Raw genomic sequence first — 17,087 nt, forward strand, 5'->3', positions numbered from 1 at the left:
TCTTCCCAAAGGGTCGATACAGCTACATTCAGACATCACATGTTTCCACCACCACAAGTATATATACTCCAATTTAAACACTCCTCCTTCTCTCCAATCCTTACATATTTTATGGTCCGACAGGAAGACGAAGTGATAGGATAATAAACCATTGTTTCTCCCTTAAGGGAAACTGACCTGAACTCAGCCCCCTTGAGACCTAATCCAAAGATCTCCACCCGTCTCCCCTAACACATTCCACAGCCATCTGTCTCCTACAGATAACCATTCAACTTTGTATAAGACGTACATATCAGTTTTGGCATCATATAGTGCTAAATGTCAGGGGGGTGTAGAGTTCATGGTGAATGCTGATTAATGCATCATTTCTAAGGCATATTCCTGTGGTACCAAGTACTGAGGAACATGAGTATAGATGTACTGTAAGAGGATGGCCGTTAGTGTTAATGTTAGGCCTCCACCTCAGCGGCATCCTCAGTGAAGAAGGCTTTCACCTCCTTTCCCCTGGAGACGTGCTTGATGCACTCCATCTCCCCACCGTAGTTACTGGGATTCTGGAAGTGAATCTCCAGGTAGTCCCGCAGGTCCTCCTCATCCAGGATGTATTCTATATCGTTCAGGAGGATGGTGCGCTTTGGAGTGCCACAGAACGTCTGGAATAACAGAGTGGAGAAAAGTTCCACTGTTAATCTCGGAACACAACCAGAACCAAGTCTGGATTTCTGTTAGCATTCTGTCACAGGAGACTACAACACAGTAGATAGGCATGTGTTAAAGTCCTGCTCCAACAGAGACTATATAACCCAATAAAGTAGCATGTGGTGCCTGAGTGGGCAATGCTTTTGACATACATAAATAAATGCCTGGCGAAAGATTAGTGAATATTATTTATCTTACCAGAAACTTCTTCAGTTGGTAACTGTAACCGAGGCCAACGTTCACTTCACGGTCGACATCCACACTGTACTTCCTTTTCATGACCAGACTCTCTGCCACTTGAATAGTAGACAAAAATTATATTTTGTGTAAACTCTTCTCTGCTTAACCATATTGAATACTGCACTCACAAATCAAATCAAATTTTATTTGTCACATACACATGGTTAGCAGATGTTAATGCGAGTGTAGCGAAATGCTTGTGCTTCTAGTTCCGACCATGCAGTAATATCTAACAAGTAATCTAACAATTTCACAACTACCTTATACACACAAGTGTAAAGGAATGAATAAGAATATGTACATAAAAATATATGAATTAGCAATGGCCGAACGGCATAGGCAAGATGCAGTAGATGGTATAGAGTACAGTATATACATATGAGATGAGTAATGTAGGGTATGTAAACATTATATAAAGTGGCATTGTTTAAAGTGGCTAGTGATACATTTATTACATCAATCTTTCCATTATTAAAGTGGCTAGAGATGAGTCAGCATGTTGGCAGCAGCCACTCAATGTTAGTGATGGCTGTTTAACAGTCTGATGGCCTTGAGATAGAAGCTGTTTTTCAGTCTCTCGGTCCCCGTTTTGATGCACCTGTACTGACCTCGCCTTCTGGATGATTTTTTTGTTGACATTGAGTGTGAGGTTATTTTCCTGACACCACACTCCGAGGGCCCTCACCTCCTCCCTGTAGGCCCTCTCGTTGTTGTTGGTAATCAAGCCTACCACTGTAGTGCCGTCTGCAAACTTGATGATTGAGTTGGAGGTGTGCATGGCCACGCAGTCATGGGTGAACAGGGAGTACAGGAGAGGGCTGAGAACACACCCTTGTGGGGCCCCAGTGTTGAGGATCAGCGGGGTGGAGATGTTGTTTCCTACACTCACCACCTGGGGGGCGGCCCGTCAGGAAGTCCAGGACCCAGTTGCACAGGGCGGGGTTGAGACCCAGGGTCTCGAGCTTAATGACGAGTTTGGAGGGTAGTTTGGTGTTGAATGCTGAACTGTAGTCGATGAACAGCATTCTTACATAGGTATTCCTCTTGTCCAGATGGGTTAGGGCAGTGTGCAGTGTGAGTGAACACGCACACACACACACACACACACACACACACTAATTATTAATAGAATAGATCTACTGTACCTCCAGTGTTGAGGAAGGTGATTTTTCCTTTCCCAGAGTGCATGTCATAGTCCATCCTCTCCCCTCTCCTCCCCCTCAACTGGGCTTGGAGAAGCTAATCTCCAGACAATTTCTCATTTGCTCCTCACATCAAGGTGCACCTGCACAGCGACAGCCACAAACCTTGTTCACAGTGTGCCACCTTGTCAACAGTACAGCACTTAATCAGCCATAATATAAGTAACGGTGGACAAGTGCCAGGCGAATGGCATCATTTTCTTGAACGTACCCCTAACTCCTAACTCAAAGTAAATTGGAACATGCCTTTACACTTTGCAGTAAAGATGGTTATTCCCTAGCCTAGCACACACACAGAGAGTCCTTGGTAAATGAAATCATTATCAGGTGTAGGAGATTGTCTTTTAAGGGCCACTAAACACACCGATTGGCATGTGTGTTTTTCTGTTGCTCATTAGAAAAACGAGATTTCAGTCTTGGAGGTGTGTTTCATCCCCGTTTGGTTATTGACGTTTGTCCCCCATGAGACACTGTAGGCACGGAAGCCTATTTCACTTCCTCAAAATAACCATAATGATGTTTTTGCCAAGGATGTTTTAGTTTTACATCTAACTAAGGTGTTTGGTGCATTATTTCTCAAGTAAGAAAATGTGCAACGTTTTGTCTTATGAAAACAAAGTTAGAGGTGCTGGGCAGGTGTGTCTCACTGTCTATGCTATTGGATAGGACAATCACCGCAGCTGTTCACCCCATGTTAATGGGCAAATGGACATCATCAAATCAAAACCCAACCTTCATTTACACGTTGTGACGCACAGATGTTCCAAACTCCGTTTTGGAAGACACTGACTTTATGACAAAATGTAACCTATTTACACTTTGTAGTCAATTTTGACAGTAGAATAACTGTTTCTGACTCGAATCGATGCCACATAGTCCATTTTCAAAGGGATTTGTTGCTTTTTAAAGGCAGTCACTCTTTAATGTCTTCAAGGTACTTAATTATAACATTAATTGTGTGAACTACTGTACCTCAAACTTGACAGAAGGGTCCAGTGTAAGGCTTTTAGGCTTCACATACACCTTGTCTTTGTCACAGGACACAGTGCACTTGGCCATCTTCAGGATCTGGGCTGCCACTAGAGAAAAAAGGGGAATCCCAGTATTTCACATACAATGAACATAGATAACTCTGGAATAGGATCAAATCTGATTTGTACAGTACATTACTATACATGAATTTGTCCTTTATCAAGCCACAAAAGTAAGTGATCTATCCTATTATATATCAAAGGCTAATCCAAAATGAGAAGACATGGTCCCTTTGTCTGTTCATATCTGGCCGTCCTGATTCCTGTACCTTTTTCCTTGATGCACTGACCGCTGTCATCGCTGCCCTCGTTCTCCTTACTGGTAAACTTCACTTTCTTCTCAGGGATCTGGGTATAGATCTGAAGCCAGCAGAGTCAATACTGTGAGTGTTTGTTTCTTTTTAGTCCCCTCATATTAAGTTCATATCAAAGCAATCTGTTGTTACAGCCTGCCAGTCAAAATGACAGAGGGGTGGACATTCTGAACCTTGTTTGAGGTCAGTAGGTCACATGACCAAGGAGCTATTGAAATTAGAAACATTGAAAAATTGTGTGAGATGAAAATAGACAAACTAAAGGGTCTGCAATGTGTAGGCCTGCTGAGTGTACATTCTGAACCTTGTTTGAAGTCATTAGGTCACATGACCAAGGAGCTATTGAAATGTTGAATTTTAAAACATTTATGTAAAAACGTGTGAGATGAAAATGGACAAACTAAAGGCTGTGCAATGTGTAGGCCCACTTAGTGGACATTCTGAACCTTGTTTGAAGTCAGTAGGGCACATGACCAAGGAGCTATTGAAATTTGAAAGTTTGGAAAATTAATGTAAAAACGTGTGAGATTAAAATGGATAAACCAAGGGGTGTGCAATATAGAAGGGTAGTCAGTGGACATTCTGAACCTTGTTTGAGTCAAATAGGTCACATGACCAAGGAGCTATTGAAATTCGAATGTAAAAGAAGTTTAAACTTAGTTTACGCTCCCTAACTAATTCATCTAGGAATACAAAATGCTGCTCACATTTCCACATGTTTATTAGCTTTGTAAAGCGAATGAATGTCCTAATCGTGAAAATAAGACCTGTGCAATGTTGTGCGCAATTTTTCCAACATCATGACACTTATTTGGAGTCTGTGGCTCAAGTGGTTTGAAAGCGCGAATATCCGTCGAATATCCAATTTTAACTTTCTAGTTCAGTAAAATATCAAGTTCCTCGAAGTCACGAGGTTAAAATCAAAAGTGAAAGTTATTTTATGCACTATACAGGGCGCAACCATCAGGGCTCAACACAACATATTAGCACGGGTTTTCCATAACAACCGAAATAGCACGCTTTCAGAGTGTGGAATTTCAGAATCGTCGTTCCCCTGAGACACGAACTGTCACTTCAACAGGACAGGTGAGCAATCAAAGTTTCTGAAATAAGAGTCATACAAATATTATCATGCTTCAATCAATATAGGCCGACCTAATTGTCTGAATAATGACGGAAAAAACAGTGATTTTGGAGGGTCTGCCAGACGACCTAGACAAAATTAGATCCAAGTTGGATTTGTACTTTAAAAACAAAAGGAGGTCTGGAGGAGAGGTATTACAAATTCAAGACTATCCTGGGGACAAGAAGAAGGCTCTGCTCGTTTACCTCGAAGATGCATGTAATTATACAAATATTTTGAAATCAAAATATTTACATACTGTCAATTTAGACACATAATCTGATTGTGAATAAATTGGCCTAGTTATGCAGTTTATCTATTGTGCTCAGGCCTATATCTGAAGTATTGTGATAAACAGTTAATGTAAACAATCTAAGTATTTTGACAAACATCTGAAGCACCAAGATTGTGTTCAGTAATGTAATGTCTTAGGAGCCAAAACAGCAGAATCTGGTTTTGTACAATGGATTAATTAGGCCAAGACTACATATACTGTACCTAATGATGGTATTTTATCATTTCCCCAGCTCTGCAGAAAGTGTTGGCTAAAAGAGATCATAAGATAGATTTTAAAAAACCCATTGGGGTAGTTGAGCTTCAAGTGAAACTGAAAGAGAATGGCGGTGAAACAAAAGTGAAGAATGTTAAACCACCACTATTACCAAAAAGAGACAATCTGACTCTTGTGGGGAAATCTGCACTCAACACCGAAGAAAAGGTGATTATTTGTTTATTTGTTATATTGCATCAAGTTTGCCATATTACAATATTTTGACATGTGTTTTTCTGTACCTGTCTTTATCTGTGATGTAGCAGCCAGTGTCAGACAGTCAAGCAGGTAAGACTGATATTCATAAAGACACTTATTCATCAATATATAACATCAATATGGGAATCACATTCATGTTAATGCTCTCTCTCTCTTTCTCTCTCTCTCTCTGTGTGTGTGTGTGTGTGTGTGTGTGTGTGTGTGTGTGTGTGTGTGTGTGTGTGTGTGTGTGTGTGTGTGTGTGTGTGTGTGTGTGTGTGTGTGTGTGTGTGTGTGTGTGTGTGTGTGTGTCTTTCTGTTTATTTTTCAGATTCAGTGGAGGATAAGGATATTAAAGCAGACACATATACACTGCTTGTTAGAACCACCAAGGAACTCGAAAAGGAGCTCCTTAAATTGTATTTTGACCAGTTTGCATCGGAAGAAGAAGGGGTCAGCATTACAAGACATGGCAAGAATAGCTGGATCCTCAAACTGTCCTTTCAGTCAGGTAAGGAGTTTTTTTTACATAGACTATATAATTTAAATATTCTTTCCTCAAATTAATATTATATTGTGGATTTACTGTATGTGGGAGTTATTAACCACGCACTTGGATTTATTTTACTGTATTCAGTGTTAGAGGTCGACCGATTATGGTTTTTCACCGCCGATACCGATTATTGGCAGACCAAAAAAGCCGCTGCCGATTAATTGGCAGATTATTATTATGATTTTTTAAATATGTATATATACACACACACACACACACACACACACACACAGCTCTGAAGTGACAACGATACTGAAGAGTCTGCTTAGGAGACAAATACTCTCAACTGTTTGAATAATAAAAATAGTGTTTAAGTTACCTGTGATGAATGCTGAAAACAAAAACTGTAATTTCTATATGCAGGAAATCCTATTTTAATAATGGGCATGGTAAGAATTGACTACCAAAGTGCGAGTCATAATTCCCATGACACCTTCTAGCAAAATCTGAAAAGCGGTTCCTTCATTTATTCCATAGGATATTTTTAGATTAACTTAAAATAAGGTCTGTGTTTGGTTTAGGCTTACACCACCTTGCCAATTTTATAACTGTGTAGATATCCATAGGATATAACTCTGATCAATATAAGCGAAGATCATTTTTTTTGTAGAGTGGATTTATGAAAATATGTTGACAAACGTTATCTAGGGAGATTTACACGGGTATCAAAACGCCGAGGCGGTTTAAGCACAAAACACAGACCTTATTTGAAGTAGATGAAGACATTCTCTATGGAAGACATGAACGGTAAAATAACGAAGGAACCCCTTTCAAGTTCAGCCGCAAGTTATTACAGGAATTATGACGCGTCCACTATTTCTCTCTAAACCATATACCTTTGACTATTACGAGCCTGCTGCTGCCTACCACCGCTCAGTCAGACTGCTCTATCAAATATCAAATCATAGACTTAACTATAATAGAATAAACCTTAGGTCATTAATATGGTCAAATCCGGAAACTATCATCTCGAAAACATTATTCTTTCAGTGACATACGGAACCGTTCCGTATTTTATCTAATGGGTGGCATCCATAAGTCTAAATATTCCTGTTATATCGCACAACCTACAATGTTATTTCATAGTTCCGTAAAATGTTGGCAAATTAGTTCGCAACGAGCCAGATTCTGTATAGTCTGATTCTGCGTGCAACGAACGCAAGAGAACTGACACAATTTCACCTGGTTAATATTGCCTGCTAACCTGGATTTCTTTTAGCTAAATATGCAGGTTTAAAAATATATACTTCTGTGTATTGATTTTAAGAAAGGCATTGATGTTTATGGTTAGGTACAGTCGTGCAACGATTGTGCTTTTTTTCGCAAATGCGCTTTTGTTAAACCATCCTCCGTTTGGCGAAGTCTTTGTTAGAAAGAATAGTCTTCACAGTTCGCAACAAGCCAGGCGGCCCAAACTGCTGCATATACCCTGACTCTGTTTGCAAGAGAAGTGACACATTTTCCCTAGTTAAAAGAAATTCATGTTAGCAGTCAATATTAACTAAATATGCAGGTTTAAAAATATATACTTGTGTATTGATTTTAAGAAAGACATTGATGTTTATGGTTAGGTACACGTCGGAGCAAAGACAGTCCTTTTTCGCGAATGCGCACCGCATCGATTATATGCAACGCAGGACAAGCTAGATAAACTAGTAATATCATCAACCATGTGTAGTTAACTAGTGTTTATGATTGATTGATTGTTTTTTATAAGATAAGTTTAATGCTAGCTAGCAACTTACCTTGGCAACGTAAAGCAGGTGGTTAGAGCGTTGGGCTAGTTAACATAAGGTTGCATCCCCAAGCTGACAAGGTAAAAATCTGTCGTTCTGCCCCTGAACAAGGCAGTTAACCCACCGTTCCTAGGCCGTCATTGAAAATAAGAATGTGTTCTTTAACTGACTTGCCTAATTAAATAAAGGTTTAAAAAAATATATATAATAATAATTCGGCAAATCGGTAAATACCGATTACCGATTGTTATGAAAACTTGAAACCGGCCCTAATTAATCGTCCATTCCGATTAATCGGTTGACCTCTAATTAGTGTACATTTCCACTTTGTGCCTGTTGGAATAAACACTGTAATTAGATCTGCCATACTTGTTTATCATTCAGAGGTTACTTTGCTATGACTGTAAAATGGAATGTCTCATCTCAGCTGGGAATAGGGGTCATGAGCCATGGCATTTTTTTTGCCTTTACCTCCCTTATCTCACATCATTTGCTCACATTGTATATAGTCTTATTTTTTTTTTCTACTGCATCATTGATTGTATGTTGTTTTACTCCATGTGTAACTCTGTGTTTTTGTATGTTGTCGAACTGCTTTGCTTTATCTTGGCCAGGTCGCAATTGTAAATGAGAACTTGTTCTCAACTTGCCTACCTGGTTAAATAAAGGTGAAATAAATAAATAAATAAAAAATGAGGAAATGCTTCCTTCCCAGTCACAAGAACACAATGGCTGCTATTTGAGTCTTTACATTTTAGAGAATTTACATTGTTATATTACATGCCATCTACTTATATCAACAGGTGAACATCATATGAGTTTATTTCTTGAGTCTGTTTGGACATTCATGCCCACCAATAAATTCTTTACCTCCTGTCAGATGCAGAGAAAGTCCTTGCCAAGAAGGAGCATCACTATGGCATTTCTGTTGAGGTGTACAATGAGACTGCTGTGGAAGGGAAACTGGACAACAGGCGCTTCGTCCTGACTGGGTTTAATGAGAACTGCAAGTGCGACATCATCACTCTGTTCATTGGCAGCTGCAGCCAAGGGGCTGAGCATGCCTGGGAGACCCTGGACGATGGAGACAGAGTAGTGGTCAGCTTCAAACAGAACATTGGTGGGTCCACAGATACATCTAAAAGATGTACACACAATATCTCTAATATTCCGCCATTAAATTAAGTTCAATGACCAAACAACGACATACAATACTAAACTAACTATTAACATTTTATGTTACGCAGACATAAAGTCCTTCCTTAGGAAATGTTCATCAAAGAAGTTCCAGGGCATGGAGATCGGGGCGTGTCGTTTAGAGCTGACAGACTCTGTGCTTGTCCAGGGGGACATGAGCCAAATCAAAGGAGGAGTGGAGGAGGCCCTCAATCTCTACTTCTCCAGCAAGAGGAGCAAAGGAGGAGATATCAAGTCCCAGATCTGGGTTACCAAGGGCAAGAGCATGGTCATCACCTTTGAAGACTGTCATGGTAGGCCCCTTTTCAATTACATTATCCTCTAGAAATAGGATGACGTTTTAAGCTAACGTGTTCAGTAAATAATTCTGCCCTCTGTTCATCTTATTCCAGTTGCCTATCGGGTGGCGGAACACAAGCATCATTTCGGTGGGGTGGACCTCATAGCTCAGCTATTCTACTCCAGTCTGCAGAAGGCGTTAACAGGGCAAACAGCCCCCCAATCAGACATCCCTTCTAACATAGCCCTTTGTCTCAGTTCAGCACTTTTCGACTTCATTAAATGTGATGAAGCCCGCAAGCAGGATTTAACAACTGGACTACGTAAGGTCAATGCTAGCGTCTCCTTCAATAGGATCACAGAACCCCCACAGATGGAGCTGGACATGACCATGGAGAAGGAGTCCTTGGGTATGCTCAGACTGGGCCCTAAATGGGGAAGAATTGCCCGGAGCGAGGCTCTGGCCTTGCTAGAGAAATACAAAGAGGTTCAGCTGCCCACAGCGGTGGAGGTCTGGGAAAGGGTTGAGAATAGTTGTCTTGGTCTCAAATCCTCTGATGCCAGCATCTCTTACAAGAAGAGCAATGGTGAGATTGTGGTGGTAGGAGTGCAGAATGAGGTGAAGACCCTTGTGGAGAAGATTGAGCACATGGTGAAGAAGGTCAGTGATGAGCTTGAGATGGAGATGAACACAATAGTAAAAAAGATCTCACTGGACTCCAAAGAGAAGTTTGAGATCATCTGGGATCTTGTCTCTGGCAAACTAGTGGACGTGGAGTTTTCCAAAGATGAAGAAAGCTTCATCATATGTCTAAAGGGTTTAGAGAACAAGGTGAGTACCGCAGAAGGTGTTGTCCATGAGGCAATGGGGAATGTTGAAACCAGACTGCTTAATGTATCAGTGCCTTTGATGGAGTTCTTGAAATCTCTGGACCTGAAGAAGTTTGAGAGGAAGCATTTTGCCCAGAACCACATATCGTCTGTATTCCTCCTTGGTGACGGTTCCATCCACATCCTTGCAGAAAGAGCTGACATCCAGAGAGCTGAAGACACATTACATGAGGTCATCAAAGAGGAAGTCATCAAACTCACACCAGACCAAGCCCATGTGACCAATGGCGAACAATGGACACAGTTCTTTACCATACTTAATGGCGACCTCAAATTCACCAGGAACAACCACAATGTCAGCATTTCCGTAACACAGGAGAAGATTGGAGTCTGTGGATTCTCCAGTGTGGTGGCAGATGTGGCAGGGAAGTTGAGGGGATACCTGGACAACAAGAAGCCGGAAACAGTGGATGTCTCTCTCAAATCTGTCCAGGAAGTAGAGTTTGTGGCCTCTTGCATGAACCTCTCAGAGGTCCCTGAAATCAAGGCTCTGGGCGTGACTATACTGCCATGCAAAACACTAGCATCTCCTTGTCTGAAGATCACGGCAGCGAGTGATAAAATCAAAGAGGCCGTAGATGCAGTGAAACAGCAGGTCAGTACAATTACAACGGAGAGGTACACGTACTCCAAAGCCGGAGAGTCCAAAGTCCTAGAGAAAAACCAAGTGGATCTGCAGTCTAAGTTCAAGGATTTAGGGTGCAAACTCTACCTATCACCAGTGATTACCCACTGTCAGAAATACAGATACAACATTGAAGGTTGCCTCACTTTAACTGTTGGTCAGGGTAACATCTCCCAACATGCTGCAGATGCATTGATCTGCCCTCTGAGCAGCAATCTGTCCTTTGATACTCCGATCGCCAAGCAGTTCCTTCAGATTGGTGGGCCTGATATCAGGAAGGTGTTTGACAAGTTCCTGAAGGAGAGGCAGACTCTACAGCCAGGAGATGTGGTCTTGTCCAACCCAGGCACCCTTGGAGCTCAGCACCTCATCTATGCAGTGATTCCAGTATGGGGGAAGGACACCTCAACTCTTAAAAAGATCAATCTACAGTCGACGGTCCAGGACAGTTTACTGAAAGCAGACATCAAGAAGTGCGTCTCCATATGGATGCCAGCGATGGGGTGCGGTACCTTTGGTTTTCCCATCACAGAGAGCTGTGCAGCAGTTATCAAGGGAGTCCTTGGTTTCATTAAACAGAAACCCCAACACCTGAGGAACATATTTGTGATAGACTCTGATGCCAAGATAGTGGGGGAGTTCCAGTCAGCCATTGAAGGAGAGGTATGTCCACTTATCAACATTCCATTCGATGTTTAGTGTTTGTTTATAATGCCACCTGGCTACACCTGTGATTAACATATCATGTCAAACCTTGGTACATGCATGGGTTTGATTAAGGAGGAAATGTCCAGTGTTATTGTAAATGGGATCAAGACTTCCTGTTGAAAGTCAAACCTCTTCTTGTCCTACTTCATTGAACAGGGTTATCGTCGACAACAAATAACCAACGAAACAGCAACAGGCACAACTCCAACTGCTCCCTCTGCAGCCGCTGCCCCACATAACACACATCCACCACCCCCCCTAGTGGCTAAGCCAGGCTTAGACATCAAAGGTTAGTTCCTTCAACCATACTTTTTATATAATCATACCATACAGTTGAATACTGCAGGAAACCTATAGCATGCCCTGTCCTCACAAATTGATTTCCAAGTTTTTAGTATAAGGTTTTTCAAGATGAGTGATGAGAAGAGAATCATCCAGCCCATTGCTTATCTCACTACACCCCCATATGAAATATGCAGACAGATGGATTAAAAGTATGGTTTCATTGTAATATTTCTGACAGCCAACATTCTAGCTCCGCCCATAACTTTTGGACTTCATAGCGTTCCCAGAAAGCGTGGAATATTGAGTAATTGTTGGTTTTACACTTAAGACATGACCGTTATGCTGTAGAATTTGTGAATTTTGTCTTTTGTATAATACATTCTATACGGTAGTTTATACTGAATTAAGCAGACATTTTAGTTAACTTTAATTTCATTAGTTATGCTCCAACATTCTCTCCATCTTGTGCCAACATCAATTCTTTTTAAGTCTTGGTTCCAATAGTTTATTTATTTTTTCTGAGATTGTCAGTTGGATATGTTCTCTGCAAGGTTTTGTATATCTTACCTATCATATGAGCATCCTTTTCTGACTCAATGTCCAAAAGATTTCAAATCAAAAATGTTGTGTTATGTAACTTTTAAGTTGCATGTATTTGAAAATATCTACATTGATCAGTCCATAACTAAATGTATTTCCTGTTACCAAATAATTTACAGTTTCTGTGCCTTTAGTTTTCCATTTGGACCAATTTATCGATTAATTCTTCAAAGCTATCCAAGGATTGTTCCTAATGTTCCTAATGTTTGGTATACTCAGTGTATATGTCGCAAGTAAAAACATTGGGTAGCAAGTTGATACAATTCATCGTCTAGAAGGTTAAAACCACCCTCAGGCTTGAACAGGCTTGAGCCTGTTTCTTATGCTGAGGCCTATAAAGCACTGAAGGCAATCGACACTAAAATGTCTGCAGGTCCAGACAACCTGGATCCCTACCTCTTAATAATAGCAGCTGGTATTATTACTGAAGTCTGAATCTCTAGTGAAATCAGTTAAAAAACGTCTTAATTGAAAATAACATACAGAGCAGAGTTCAGTCTGGCTTTAGATTGGGCCACAGCACCACAACTGCAGCTATGGCCTTGGTACATGACATCATTAATGCACTTGATAAAAAGCAACATTGTGCTGCTCTGTTTGTGGATTTATCAAAGGCATTTGATTCAGTTGACCATGAATTGTTGCTAGGAAGACTCAGTAACATTGGTCTCAGTGAAGGGGCAGTAAATTGGTTTAGGAACAATTTTTCTGACAGATCACAATGTGTACATACTGACAATCACAAGTTTAGCTTTCTTGAGATTAGTAGAGGTGTGCTCCAGGGTTCCATTTTAGCTCCTGTGTTGTTCTCAATTTCTATTAAAGATTTAGGAAATGGGATGCAACCAGTAAAGTTACATCTAAATGTAGATGACACAGTCATAATACTCATGTGCTCCTTCTCTGGTTCAGGCTGTTGAAGAGCTCCAGACTGCTTTTCAGTCACTGCCTCCCTTTATGGTCTTCAACTGGTCTTGAATGTACAAGAAACAAAATTCATGACCTTTACCAGAGCTCGAACTCTGCCAGAGAAGGTTAGCATTGTCACATCTGGTGGCTTATCTATTGAAAGAGTGTCATCCTATAAATGCCTAGGTATATGGTTGGATGACAAGTTGTCCTTTTAAAGTTCATTTGGATAATCTTGTGAGGAAGCTTCAATTGAAATTGGGTTTTTATTTTCGTAATAAGGCTTGCTTCCCGCTTATGGCTAGAAAGAAGCTTGTTCAGGCCATTGTTTTCTCTGTAATTGATTATGGTGACTTGTTGCATATGCATGCAACCTCCTCCGTCTTACAGAGACTGGACTCTGTTTATCATGCATCCTTGCGCTTTATTACAAATGTCACTCACCCACCACCTTATACCAAATGGAAGGTTGGACCTCACTTTATATGCGCAGGAAGCTATATTTGTATGTGTTCATCTACAAAGCCCTTTTGGGTAAACTCCCTCTACCTCTGTAGTCTGGTCTCCTTCCCCACCAGCAGTTACCATACCCGGTCTGCTAGGTGGTTGCTACTTAAAGTCCCCAGGACATTCACAGTATTAGGCAAGACTGTATTCTCTTCTTGTGCACCAGAGGCATGGAATAGTCTACAATCCATGCTTCATCTAGATATGTTAGTGCTACTGAATGAATTAAAAATATTGATGGGAGACTCTTACGGAGGAGTGTAAATGCTTTTTTTAGGCTGGATCGTGTTGTATGTTTTAATTCTGTATTGATTGTTGCTGCCTACTTTTTTAAAGAATGTCTTCGGTGGGGTAATTGTTTAATACATTTTTCTTCTATTAACAGTGATTATTAGTGGAGTGTCAGTGATCCTGAAGAAGGGAGACATCACCAAAGAGACCGTGGATGTCATAGTGAATTCCAACAACCATCATCTGAATCTTAATTCTGGCAAGTGTGTTTTAATGTTTTTAATGACATGTTCACACGGTTTGTTTTCAGTTTGTTTTCATTTGTCGGTGTACGGTAAGTCTCTAACTTATGTCTTATCTCAACAGGTGTGTCTGGAGCCATCCTAAAAGAAGCTGGGAAATCAGTAGTGGGTGAATGCAGAAGAATGGTACAATTACTTGGTAAGGTATACTTTTTTTATTCAACCTTAATTTATCCAGGAAGTCCCATTTACAAGAGGACTTAGTCAAGCGATAATACTTGATATGATAAGATTAGGTTATAAAATCAATATTTCCAGAAATAATATAGTATTCAGCTTGCTACCAGACCATTAGTGTTGAACCTTAATCACAGAATACTGATTATTTTTTATTTTTTTTTCCCAATTTCACCAGGTGTCCTGAAGGACAATGATGTTGTGCTCTCATGTGGTGGGAAACTGAACTGTCAGAACATAGCTCAGATAGTTGGGCCCAAGAATGCTGCAGATATCACTACCTCCATAGAGAAGGTCCTTAATCAGTGTGAGCGCAGGAAGGCAGTCACAGTGTCCATTCCTACTATTGGCACAGGTGATTCAACTGAAATATATTGTAAAACTAAATGTTCCATTCCAGTGTCACTTGTATTGATTAATCAATCAATTTATTTGTTTCAATTGATCTATTTCTCACTTTGGATGCTGATGTCTTGTGCTTCAGGGAAAGGTGGCATTGAGCCTAAAGATTCTATCAAGGCCATACTAAAAGGACTGGAGAGGCACATATCACAGATGCCTTCATCCAGCATCAAAATCATCTTCATAGTGGCCTTTGAGCAAAAGATCTTTGACCTCTTGAGAGATTACTTTAACGAAAGGAACCTGGGCCCACACAAAATCGAGCAGGTAGATTTAATTCACTTAAGGCTCATTTGAAAATGTTTTGTTGTTTTGTTGATGAGTGTGATAACTAGAGGTTATGGGCTTTCTCTAGGCAAAGGCTGCATCAACATCTACACCTTCTCAGTCCAGTCTTCCCCCAAATCAAGGTCTGACTTTGATACTTTGTTTGAATTTGAAATTAATTCATATTTGTTTACATTTCAAATGAGTTCATGGTGTCCTATTTTAAAATGTGCATTGGTATCATTATCACAATGTGTGTGGGTGAAATGTTGACCTTTTCCCTCCCCTAGTTAAAATCCATGGTGTCAGAATTGAAGTGAGGAGAGGCGACATCACTCAAGAAACTGTCAGAGGCATCGTGAATACCACCAACTCAAGTATCAGCTTAACAAGAGGTCTGTATACTGAAGAAAAACGACATAAAATGTTACATTATTAGCGCACTCCAGAAAATATGATTTATTCTGTTAATATAACTTTCTTCCTACCTACTGGATACAACCTCATTTTAAACATGTTCTCTTCAGGAGTTAGTGCTGCGATTCTCAAAGCAGCTGGGAGCGCAGTTGAACAGGAGTGCAAAACCATTTGTGAGTGTCTCCCCATCTCAGGAAAAATGTAACCTGTGGTGTATCACAGCCATTCAGTCTGACTCTTTTCTCTCTCTGTGTGTGTCATCTGCTTTATTTCTCCAGGCCCTCTGAGGGCTGATGCAGCAGGGGTGACCAGTGGAGGGGCCCTGCAGTGTGACTTCATCCTCCACATGCTGGGGCCCCACTCTGTGGCTGACACTACACTACGAGTCACCAAGGTGCTGAAGTGCTGTGAGGACAAACAGATCACAACCGTGTCCTTCCCTGCTGTGGGCACTGGTAGGCAATGGTTTATTAGTGGTTCAGTGTTATTACAGGTTATTATAAACAGTTGTTATTGTAGGCTCCCAACATGCAGGCATTTTAATTTGTTGAGTTATCCACAGCTATTGTCCTATTTTTCAGCAACACCTAATGCAGTGATTAAAAAAAAAAAAAACGTTCTCATTGTAGGAGGTGGCGGCCTTAATGGTGCAGACTCCATGGGTGCCATCCTCCAAGGCATCCAGGATCATCTATCACAGTGCCTCGTTCCTACCATCATCAAACTGATCTACATTGTCATCCACGAGGACAAGGTCCTGCAGGAGTGTCAGCTGGGGCTCAACCAGTGGAAGACTAGACAGATGGTATGTTAAAACTAGAATCCTTAATTGAAACAATAACAAAGCGTTTTCCCCGCCCCCGTTTCACTAAAAAGCTAAGGGGTGGGGCTGGGGAACCGCTCTCAGATCTATAGACAGCGCTATGGATGCAAGGACTGGCCATCCATGATTGAAATTATAGTTTTAGACATGTTTTGAGGATAAACAGTGTTTGTTTATGTTGTTTCTAAACATTGGAGTAAAACAAGCTTATAGTTTGGGTTCTGGTGGGGTACAACATTTGAACTAAGCTCATGAGGCAGTTATAAGTTATATTCTTCAAGAATCAATGGGTACATATCATTCTTTTATAAGTCCAAAAATGTATGTAGCTAAGGATTCTAGCTTTAAAGAAATAGAAAAAAATGTACTAACTTTGTAATAATAATGTCATAACTGCCATTGTTAATATAACTTCACTTCAGGCACACTGTGGATGTATAGTTACACTGAGTGTACAAAACATTAGGAACACCTGCTCTTTCCATGACAGACTGACCAGGTGAATTCATGTGAAAGCAATGATCCCTTATTGATGTCACATGTTAAATCCACTTCAATCAGTGTAGATGAAGGGGTTGAGACCGGTTAAAGAAGGATTTTTAAGCCTCGAGACTATTGAGACATGGATTGTGTATGCGTGCCATTTAGAGGGTGACTGGGCAAGACAAAATATTTCATGTGTCTTTTAATGGGGTATGGTAGTAGGTGGCAGGCGCACCGGTTTGAGTGTGTCAAGAACTGTAACACTGCTGAGTTTTTCATGCTCAACAGTTTCCTGTGTGTATCAAGAATGGTCCACCGCCCAAAGAACATCCAATCAA

General features: G+C 40.7%; 2 protein-coding genes across 3 annotated transcripts in view; one reads left to right on the forward strand and one right to left on the reverse strand.

Annotated features, from left to right (window-relative positions):
* On the reverse strand, positions 1-7,825 carry LOC106586315 (N-myc-interactor). Its single transcript, XM_014173484.3, has 6 exons — positions 7,656-7,825; positions 3,442-3,532; positions 3,114-3,220; positions 2,085-2,224; positions 898-995; positions 1-653 (listed from the first exon to the last, which is right to left on the reverse strand). Exons 4-6 carry the CDS (start codon positions 2,137-2,139, stop codon positions 450-452), a joined length of 357 nt encoding a protein of 118 aa, XP_014028959.1. The 5' UTR covers positions 2,140-2,224; positions 3,114-3,220; positions 3,442-3,532; positions 7,656-7,825; the 3' UTR covers positions 1-449.
* LOC106586314 (protein mono-ADP-ribosyltransferase PARP14) overlaps positions 4,431-17,087 on the forward strand; it is a 25,750-nt gene continuing 13,093 nt past the window's right edge. Inside the window, exons 1-17 of one of the 2 annotated variants that reach the window (XM_014173482.3) lie at positions 4,431-4,828; positions 5,137-5,327; positions 5,423-5,447; positions 5,689-5,868; positions 8,527-8,766; positions 8,894-9,136; positions 9,236-11,301; positions 11,503-11,635; positions 14,033-14,137; positions 14,245-14,319; positions 14,536-14,712; positions 14,842-15,026; positions 15,115-15,169; positions 15,317-15,421; positions 15,554-15,616; positions 15,722-15,898; positions 16,073-16,248. In XM_014173482.3, coding sequence (XP_014028957.2) covers positions 4,657-4,828; positions 5,137-5,327; positions 5,423-5,447; positions 5,689-5,868; positions 8,527-8,766; positions 8,894-9,136; positions 9,236-11,301; positions 11,503-11,635; positions 14,033-14,137; positions 14,245-14,319; positions 14,536-14,712; positions 14,842-15,026; positions 15,115-15,169; positions 15,317-15,421; positions 15,554-15,616; positions 15,722-15,898; positions 16,073-16,248 — 4,368 coding nt within the window. In that variant the 5' untranslated portion in view covers positions 4,431-4,656. The remainder of the gene's footprint in view (positions 4,829-5,136; positions 5,328-5,422; positions 5,448-5,688; positions 5,869-8,526; positions 8,767-8,893; positions 9,137-9,235; positions 11,302-11,502; positions 11,636-14,032; positions 14,138-14,244; positions 14,320-14,535; positions 14,713-14,841; positions 15,027-15,114; positions 15,170-15,316; positions 15,422-15,553; positions 15,617-15,721; positions 15,899-16,072; positions 16,249-17,087) is intronic. The other variant, XM_014173483.3, reaches the window with a different exon arrangement.

Source organism: Salmo salar, chromosome 25 (assembly GCF_965601325.2).
Source record: "Salmo salar chromosome 25, fSalSal1, whole genome shotgun sequence".
Classification (NCBI taxonomy): Eukaryota; Metazoa; Chordata; class Actinopteri; order Salmoniformes; family Salmonidae; genus Salmo; species Salmo salar.

Coding starts and splice junctions, on each gene's coding strand:
- LOC106586315 (XM_014173484.3), bottom strand. CDS start 2,139: ATGGACTATGACATGCACTCTGGGAAAGGAAAAATCACCTTCCTCAAC. Junction 996..2,084: donor CACCTTCCTCAACACTGGAG/GTACAGTAGATC, acceptor CTACTATTCAAG/TGGCAGAGAGTCTGGTCATG. Junction 654..897: donor ACCAACTGAAGAAGTTTCTG/GTAAGATAAATA, acceptor CTGTTATTCCAG/ACGTTCTGTGGCACTCCAAA.